The sequence below is a fragment of the Astatotilapia calliptera genome, chromosome 11 (genome assembly GCF_900246225.1).
Source record: "Astatotilapia calliptera chromosome 11, fAstCal1.2, whole genome shotgun sequence".
Lineage (NCBI taxonomy): Eukaryota > Metazoa > Chordata > Actinopteri > Cichliformes > Cichlidae > Astatotilapia > Astatotilapia calliptera.
This window is the reverse complement of record NC_039312.1, coordinates 16,621,774-16,631,369: the sequence shown is the minus strand read 5'-3', so window position 1 is coordinate 16,631,369 and position 9,596 is coordinate 16,621,774. Positions and strand designations below refer to the sequence as shown.

Below are 9,596 nucleotides of genomic sequence, written 5' to 3'. Positions count from 1 at the left end.
GCCTAACACTGATGGTGACAGGAAGTGTGCTTAAATAGTGGAATTTATGATTTATGAGGAGCAGGTGATTTAACCAGCTGATCATTGAATATGTGAATGTGAATATCAGGCAAACATATGGAGACGCTGGGGAGGAGCACCTGTATGAAGGAAACGTTTTACCACTGACAGGGAAGAGAAAGAGAGAAAAATAAGACCCAGACTGGGCTAAAGAGTTATTGATGATCACAATCTGTTTATTTTCTCCATTTTTTTCATTCATTAATTAATCATGTAGTGTGCATTTCATTCATCTTTTGAAAAAAATTTGTTTGCACAGTGGCTTTTTCTTTTCACAAGGATATTAACAGAAGTAGAGAGACAACGGCATCAATGTTTTTGTTCTTTACAACAAGAGTGAGTGTTGCTGATGTTTGACAATCAGTTGCCAAGCCCTTGGGATTTGTGATCATCGCCTTCTAAACAACATAATGCACAAATGGAGAAAAAACTGTGAGAAATTCTAAGCCTTAAGTCACCAACAGGCAGATCCATAAACTGACTTATTATGAGATTTTGATCCAGTTTTACTCTGCACATCTGTTTTTATTATTACGGTAAGGTTATTTCATTCTGCACAGCTTTACTATCTTTACGTTAGTCAATGCAAGCACACATCCACATTAAAGCCACAGAACAGTCACGTTTTGTACTTATCACACATGACACTACCCAGCGAATCAAGTCATTCCTTCAGAGTCGAAGTGCCATCGAGGAGACGAGACAAGGAATTCTGAAGTAGTAAATGATATAGGAGGTTAAATGTTTTTGTGAGATTGTTACATTTGAAGTTTAGTTGAGGAAAAAGAAGTAAAGAGGGAAACTGAAACTACAACTTTTCCTTATGTTTTGTTTATTAAGTGATTTATTTGAAGACAACTTTCTCAAAAGTTCTATATTTTACTTTTGAATGCAAAAGGTACATTATTATTATTATTATTATTATTATTATTATTATTATAATTATCATCATTTTATCAAAGAACCCTCCAGTTCATATAAACTAAATGATAAATGTTATTTAAATTGTTATTGAATTGTAGTTTCTTTCTTTGACTTGGCAGCCAGATGTTGAATAAATAAAGACATGGATTCCATGATTACGACTATTACTAACACCATTACTACCTCAAAATATACTGCATTGAATCATAATGCACGTGAAACAGTAGAATATTCTGGACCTTTTTTGGGCACATTTTCTCTGACTGGACAACTTTAATTCTTTGAATCTTGAATACACCTGTTAGGCACCCTTTCTGAACTCTGTCTGAATTGATTATTTTCTATAGTGACTGTATGAGTCCATTTTGACCGTGTTTCAATTAGCCTGCAGTTTTTTGTGTTGCCCCCAGAGGTCAGAGTGGGTATCTAGGTCAGAGTATCTAATAGTAAAACAAAATGCACCCAAATATGGAAGACACAGAACAACAGAGACTCCTCCCAGCAATCTGCACAGACAAATCAGTTGCTACCAACTCGATATCTGCTTTCAGGGTTTTTTTTTCTACATAGAGAAATAAACTGACTTTGTTTTCTGTTCTGGTCGTTTGGTTTCTTCTTCTTTTCTTTTCCCCTTTTTTCCATTTGACAGGGAATCCAGTGTTAATCATCATCAGACCAGATTAGCTCATCATTATTCTCAAGAAAGAGTACTGAGTGAATGTTGCGTCTCAGATCAGCCAGGCAGCAGCTTTATCAGGTAAGTGAAAAAAAAGTCATCCTTTACAATATTATACACCTGTATGTGGTGACACTAGTACATAGATCTGATAAAGATTCAGTAGATTTTTGTGTTCATTTTATAGGTTTTATCATACCTTTGAAATCAAAATAATGCACCTTAGCTGTTATGGGGTTTGTTTTTGTTTTGGGGGGTTTTCTTAAAGATTTGGGGTAATTGTAGTTATAACATATACAGTACAGCAGAGTGTATAAACATTATACAATAAATATGACTACACTACTGTGTCACAAAAACGTTAAAAATTATTTAGAAAGTTAAATATTAGTGTATATTGTGTGTAATCAAAATTGATTAACCTTAACACTATTAGGACCAAAAAAGAAAAACTAATTTAAAATGAACATAAAAAGAAGTCTAATGAACAGCAGAAAATTGCTTGGCTAGAAAGTGAAATATCCACTATGTTTGCTAACACGTTTGTCAGTCACTGCTTGGGGTTTTCAACCTCAGGTGAAAACTCGATAGGAGAGGCATTATGCGAAGACATGGCATTCATAGTTGTCAGTACTATTGAAATGTTGTATTCCCAAATGCTGAGTGGAACATTAATGTCAGTCTCAAGACGCTTCAGAAAAAAATGTCTAACATGATAGTGATCCAAAAGAAACCGCAGCCATCCTGCAAAAGTTTTTAAGGGAAAATTAAAAAGAAAACTCTGACTTGGATCAGTATGTGCACAAAATTAAAACAGCTAACTGGCACAAAGAGTGATACACAATATCTTTTATTTTTCAAATCTACACAAGACTGACATTCTATTCTTCCATTCAGAAATGTATTTAAAAAATGAAATAAAATTTTAACATTGGATTCTAAATAATGAAGGGTACGCCCTCTAGTGGTGCTTGAAGGTTTTGTTCCATGGCTGTATTTTTGGTATTGTCCGTTTTACCCATTTGTTTAAATTACACACATACATATAAGCAATATATGATACTTTTACTAAAATAATGCCATTATTTATTTGTGAAATATACTTTATTTACATTACACAGAGGGGAAATCCCTTTTCTACTGTGATAGCTCGTATTTGTCAGATAAAAATTGGTATGAATAATTATAAATAAATGTCTATTTGCATTAATGCTGTTTGAACATTCACTTTGACAGCTTTGGTTTATTTTGGTTATGATGGTAAAATGTAGTGTTTTGATTTCTTTAGTGTCAATCAAACATCCCAACATCAGAGAAGAATGGCCAAGCAGAAAATTATGATGGGATTCTGTCTGCTTTTTGCAGGTAACATCACTGGTCAGCTATTTATTTCCAGTCTCTTTACGCTTGATATGTATAATTAAATAATTTCCTTGTTATTTTCAAAATTCTCTTTCAGCCATCTGTAGCTCCGTGTCCAGTGATGAATGGAAGGCCACGGTTGTAAAAAGAATTGACGCTCTGGTTGGATCCTGTGTTGTGGTACCATGTTCATTCTCCCATACTGGAGGAAACCTGCCCTCCTCCAGACTCAGAGGAATCTGGCATGAAAAAAATGACAAGAAAAGCAACATCTATCAAGAGGATAATACACTGATTAAGGACAGCTTTAAGGGCCGAACAAGGCTGGTGGGAGAGCTGGGCAAGAACAACTGCACCTTAGAAATAACTGAAGTTAAAGATCATGACAACGGCCCTTTCTGTTTCCGGGCTGAACTAGTGCTAACAGAAAACAATGACCCCACCAAGGACAAGTACTCCTTTGTTGAAGACTGCGTTGAGTTGTACATGCTCAGTATGTCACCAACTTTCCATGACTTCAAACATCTATACCAGTTTTCTGTTAAATCATTTTTCCTCTTACTTTATGTCTGACTTTTTCATTTTCAGCTGAGCCTCCAAAGCCTACAGTGATTAAACCAAAGACAGCCACTCAAGGGGAGGCCTACACTGTCACCTGTTCAGTCATCCACACCTGCCCCACTCATGTTCCTAAACTCACATGGAATCTGGATAGTACAAAGGTCATTGTGCATCATAAAGATATTAAACATGGAAACTGGGAGACACAGTCCATCCTGACATTTATTCCTGAGGAGAAGGATGACAACAGCGAGATAACCTGCACTGCTGAATTTAATGGAGTGCTGAAATCACCTGAAACTTTCACACTCCATGTAAAACGTGAGATATTTTTAATTAGTTGTTGAATTTTGTAATGTTGAATAGAAGTTATACTCTGCTTTAAAAATAAAACTAAGTTTTGTCTCATTTCTACTGTTGCAGCAAAAGAGAAGGGCACTAACACGACATCTATTTTTTTTCAGGTGTAGAGAACTATAATCACATCATCATTCCCTCTGTGGTGGGGATTGGTACCACTGTGGCCTTTGTACTCGTCTGCATTTTCATGACTAAAAAATACAAGTGAGTAATACAATGTCACCGATCTTAAGTGACAGCAAATATCTGATAGGCAAAACACCTTGAGGAAAAATAAGTATTTTATATTTATAAGGCATGTCTTCAGTTTTAATTTAAAACAATTATGGAATTTAACTTTTTGTGCACAGCATCTTAATTTGCATGCTTCTTAATAAACAACTTTTTTTGTTAAAGGAAACGCATTGAAGAGCTTCAAAGTCGAGATGGCAGGTAAAAAAACAACACAGTGATTTTAAATTATTTCAAATGTATTCTTTCATTATCATAATGTAGTTTTCCCCAATTTTTAGCATGTGGAATCGGCTGTCGAGGATGTCTCGCAGGTGAGAAAATAGTATTTGTTGGAGAGGAAATAGAGGAAAAAACCAGCTGCCCTTACCCTCCAGTGTTGTTTTTTTTTTTAAAGGTTTAATGTGTCTTGCATTTTTGTCATATAAAATCACATTTGCTTAGCTCATTAGTACGTTACAAAGAGAAACAAACGCATGCCACATTCCTGAGTAAGTCATCCTCCTAAGACCCAAAGATCCACTTTTGTCATCTGTGGAGGACATGAGCCTGAGACCTCTATGTAAAGGACCATTTTTGCACATATTATGATTCTGTTGCTAAAACAAAGTCAACAAAATCAAAGGGATTTTACTCAAAATTGTGGAAGGGGAGTCAAACTTGGAGCTTTAATGAAATGAGGCAGAGAAAGGCCAAACATTATAGCAGGAAGGTGAAACCTCAGAGCAAGACATATTAGCTTTTGTTTAGGAACAATATAATTGCACCCAGCATCTATAGTAAAACATGGTTTAATGTAGACCTCTGAATGCAAATTCACACATTACAATCCCGCTAAGGCCACAGATGGTTGATTCCCTTCATAGAGGCAACCTCTGTGGTAGCTGAGAAACAAAATCCCACCACTTCAGAGTAATAATACTTCTTATCAATAATGGACATCAGGTGTCATCATTTTGTCCCTCCTTAGAAGCTGTATGTCGCTATCTGGGCTTTTATCTTTTTGCTCTGTTATTTGTCCTTCCACTACCTCATCTGGATGACTAGGATGACTCTTCTTCTGCCTCACTCAGCCCTCTGTCATACCATCCATGGTCATTGTTAGTGCCATGGGTAACATGACTTAACAACCCAGGTTGAGGTGAGTGTTTGGCATGCAGAATGAACTTTATGTCTAGTACAGGGGACAAAATAAAAATCATAATTTTGAAGAAAGAAAATATGTAAAAATATGTAGCAATATATAACATGTTCCTTTCAACCACAATATTTAAATTATCTAAAAATAATGTAAATATCAAAGATTTTTTCTTCTGGGTGTCAAGAGGATAAACACTTAACCATATTTCTTTTTCATGTGGTATTGTAACTGTTAACTGAATTAACGAATAATTAAATTCGTGGAATCTCCAGGATTCGTTCTGGAGCAGGACCGTCTCGTTCGGATCAAAGGCAAGAGTAATTCTAATGAACTTTAGTTCTCTGAATGCAGTAGATATTCTTAGTGTGTAGTTCTGTACAACCCCTTCCACAGTTCTGTAAAATGCTGCAGATGTTTGGCCTCACTGTAATTTGCATTTCTGTGCAGAAGTCCGAAGCCTTTTCTCATTTTTGATCAAATCTACACTTCTATTTATGTTTCTTAAAACATATGCCTGTTTCTCTTCCTCTTTTTTGCGTACAAGGTCTATTTGGAGCAGATTTTCAAGGTAGGGTGTAAAAAAAACATTTATAGTGGCCAGCCTTGTCAGCTTCTTTTATAAGCTGACAAGTAATTTATTTGTATTTTTCAACAGAAGGCCTAAAGGGGACATAGTAGATTTTGGTCATAGGTAAATATGCTCTAAGTTCTTGAAGAAGAATTTGTCTATTGTATTTGTTTTTCTGACTGTCTAATTGTTGTGCAGTCCAAACAATGTGAATTCGAAATCCTGTGATAACCAGAAAGTCACAAAACCTCGTTTCCCATCTCCCAAAAGGTACTCATCTTCCTCCCCCTGAATTAACCATGTGTTAAACTGCAGGCGTTCATTTGCATTGTTCTAATGTTATTTTTCCTATGTCTCCTTTGTATTGCTGCTGTTGCTAATGGCTCTTAGCCAGCCCAAATCTTACAATTACAAAGAGGTATTGTTAATTTGCCATCCATATGTTCCTTATAATTAAGTTCACTGATGCTATTACTATCTGTGACACTAACAAACTTCATCTCTCACAGGACCCTGATGAAGGTGATGACTACATTAATACCGCAGACCTCAACATCTATGGAAACATCTGAAAAACAAACAAAAAAAGAGGAAGAAAAAAAGCCAGCAATTAATGTTCTAATAAATTTAAATAAGTATAAAACAAATCTATGTGCACTCTTTATGATCACTTGTCCTTGGGATTTCTCATGCATGTTTCTTGTGATGATGTCTTCTGTCCATTAATTACTATAATCCTGTAATTTATGTTGTTTGGTGTAACAAATGCTTGTATCCATAATTCTGAAAATAATATTTGTAAAAATGCTACTCATGTTTTGGCTGAATAAATCAACATGAACCTTTTTTTAACTGACTTGAATGCTGTTTTGTTTGGCCCCAGGGTTTGGCTGAGGGAGTCCCTTTTCAAATCATCACTGCTTTTGTATATATGATGTAATTTCACCATGATTTCATATTAAATTACCTAGATTTTATAATTCTTTTAATGTGCACATAGAAGGGAGCATAGAGAAAATTAATAAACAACAGTTGGCTGAAACAAGAGACACTGAATGCCTTGGTGAAAATGTCAAAGAATGAATCAAACAGTCTAAGAGAGGAGTTAATGTTAAAATTAGAATCAAATCTTAGAGATTAAAATGCAGATTGTATCAACTACCCCCCCCCCCCCCCCCCCAACAATTTCCAAACTAAGTTAAGCTAAACTAAACAGCTGCTGGCTCCAGTACTATATTTGTCTAACAGTTAGGATAGTATTTAATTTTTTTTTTGTCTTACTCTGGGCAGTGTTATGACAAGATAACTAACAAATGTAAGGTTCACCCCCCCCCACCCCACCCCACCACAACCACAAACACCAGCACCACCATGCATCTGCACAAAGAAAACATAACTGACTTCTAAAAATGTATGATCTCTCTCAGTTCCTTCAGTGCAAGCATAAAATTAGCCACTTCCTCCAACAATTATGAGAAGTTCCTCAAGTTACTCAAGAAGTTGGACTGACAAGTTTCACAAAGACAAGTCATACTTATCACCCTGAAGAGTTTAAAAGTGTAACTTATAAATTACTTATAAGTTACACTTATCGCATAAATCACACTTATCACACAAAGGGACATTTTGGGTTCTGGTCATATGTATTTATGAGCAAGAAAATTAAAAGACTTAATGTTTTTCTAACTGCACATTTGCACAATTGATTTTAAAAACCTTTTATCACAAGAAGGTCAGTGAGAAAGAGAACAAAGTGATAGTAACTGTAATTATTCAGTTATGCTTTTTTAAATTAAAATTAAACGCTTTTTAAATTATGTTGTTTTGTTAAGAAAATAACTACAACTTTAATAGTTTATTCAACCTGACACACACCATTAGGTTTTAGAGCTTTTCCCCACTTGTGGGTGGAAAATCATAACCTCCGCCCACACTGGGTGCTTAAAAAGCTGCATTTTTAGTGTTACTTGTATCTTCATGACTATTCATCTGTGTTGGTAAGTAAATCACTATTTTTTTTTCTTTTTGCTGAAGTAATATCAACAGATGTTTTTTTATTAGACAAAATTTGTTCAGAAAAAGAATTGTAGTTTTAAAATGTAGCATTCTCCACTTCTCCATTTTACAAATGGGGGGCGGGGGGGATTAATGTTATTTAAAGAAAAAAAATTTTCCCGTAGGATTGTTTATATATATAATAATTACCTTTTTTCTGGCATGAAAACCTGTTCTGGTTTAATAGTCTTTCAGTCAGTAAGAAAGTGGGTTGGGTGCTGACTATATCCATAATGCTTTCCAAGTATTACCCTCTTAAAACCTATTAAAACTCTTTTTTTTGTTTAAGTGACCCTAGAAAACAATGCTGTACCTACTACAGTCTGGAAAACCTCTGTAACAGTACCGTTTATATATTACTCGAAGACACCACTGTACCCCGATGCATACAGTAGTAGGGATGGGACCATAATATAATAGAGATCAATCCCTTAATATTATATTATACTTAATTTTGGTGAAAATCAAGTGATGGTCAAGATCAAGGTAACACCAAACGTAAAAACTAGTAAAGACTTTATAATACATGTAATATCTTATGGATTGTCTTCAAATATAACAAGAAATACTAAGCCTAAGGGGTCATGAGTACGTGTATTGGCTAAGCATTTGATCTTGATCTTCATTGTTAGTGCCCAAGGTCAAAGTTGACCTTGAAAGTTTTTTTTTTTCAAGAAACCACATTAAGTAATATATCACATGACAGAACGTGGAGAGAGTAGCACAACACACATTTTATTTTTTCAATATGATACCCTATGACTTCACAAAGACAACGTAACTGACTGATGTCATCATATTGTAATAAAAACATCATAAAATGTCAAGGTTTTAGTAAGTTTTAATTTCATATATTTGTTTCAGGAATGCTATACCATTAATAAGATGTCTGGGTCTGGACCATTTTTCCTGTGCATCTATAGCCTAGGTATGGTCATTTCAATATATATATATATACTCGTGTGTTTTTGTGTGTTTTATATTTCAGTTTCTCTCATTGCGTCATGATTCTCTTGCAGGATATACTTTGTGCAGCTCCAGTGCTTGGCAGGTGAAAATGCCAAGAAATATCAAAGGATTGTTGGGTTCCTGTCTTGTTATCCCTTGCAGTTATGATTACTATCAGTATCCACCGAAAAGACCAGATCGTGTAGTGTGGTATCAGTATGTGAGCAGAGGATATCCAATAGTATATGACAACTGGAACTGGAATGATGTGTTGGACATATTTAAAGGAAGAACACGTGTATATACTTCTTCACACCATCGGACATGTAGTCTGTTGATTGACCCAGTGACCTTGGCTGATCACAGTCAGAAGCTTTATCCCTGGGTGGATCCTGAAAATGTTGGATGGAGAACCTACCCTTTCTATGACACAACTGTAACTGTTGAAGTAGTGGGTAGGTAAATAATTTAAGATTTCACTATAAATTGATCACTATGTTGTTATATGATTATGTAAATCTTCACATTTTATGATTTAAGGCACAGCAGATCCACCGGTTATCGAGATCTTTGGAAACACGGTGGTTGGGCAGTCTGTAACAGTGCAATGCAGTGTTTACCACACTTGTCCCACTTATCCCCCAAGTCTGAGGCTCAACATCCCCCTGCGAAACGAACGTCTAACTCATAGCCGTCTATCTAATGGAAGA

At 35.4% G+C, this 9,596-nt stretch overlaps 1 protein-coding gene across 3 annotated transcripts; it reads left to right on the top strand.

Annotated features, from left to right (window-relative positions):
* Window positions 1-1,583: 1,583 nt before the first annotated feature.
* On the top strand, window positions 1,584-6,739 carry LOC113032739 (myelin-associated glycoprotein-like). Of its 3 annotated transcripts, XM_026185811.1 has the most exons (13): window positions 1,584-1,741; window positions 2,949-3,025; window positions 3,120-3,515; window positions 3,611-3,904; window positions 4,048-4,147; window positions 4,340-4,375; window positions 4,456-4,488; window positions 5,588-5,626; window positions 5,860-5,883; window positions 5,971-6,006; window positions 6,082-6,153; window positions 6,274-6,301; window positions 6,393-6,739. In XM_026185811.1, exons 2-13 carry the CDS (start codon window positions 2,980-2,982, stop codon window positions 6,453-6,455), a joined length of 1,167 nt encoding a protein of 388 aa, XP_026041596.1. In that variant the 5' UTR covers window positions 1,584-1,741; window positions 2,949-2,979; the 3' UTR covers window positions 6,456-6,739. The 3 variants fall into 3 exon arrangements, with proteins under 3 accessions (XP_026041596.1, XP_026041597.1, XP_026041598.1); XM_026185812.1 differs by lacking the exon at window positions 5,588-5,626; XM_026185813.1 differs by lacking the exons at window positions 5,860-5,883; window positions 5,971-6,006; window positions 6,082-6,153; window positions 6,274-6,301; window positions 6,393-6,739 and having other exon boundaries at window positions 5,222-5,804.
* Window positions 6,740-9,596: the final 2,857 nt, after the last annotated feature.

Coding starts and splice junctions, on each gene's coding strand:
- LOC113032739 (XM_026185811.1), top strand. CDS start 2,980: ATGGCCAAGCAGAAAATTATGATGGGATTCTGTCTGCTTTTTGCAG. Junction 6,154..6,273: donor CGTTTCCCATCTCCCAAAAG/GTACTCATCTTC, acceptor AATGGCTCTTAG/CCAGCCCAAATCTTACAATT. Junction 6,302..6,392: donor AATCTTACAATTACAAAGAG/GTATTGTTAATT, acceptor CATCTCTCACAG/GACCCTGATGAAGGTGATGA.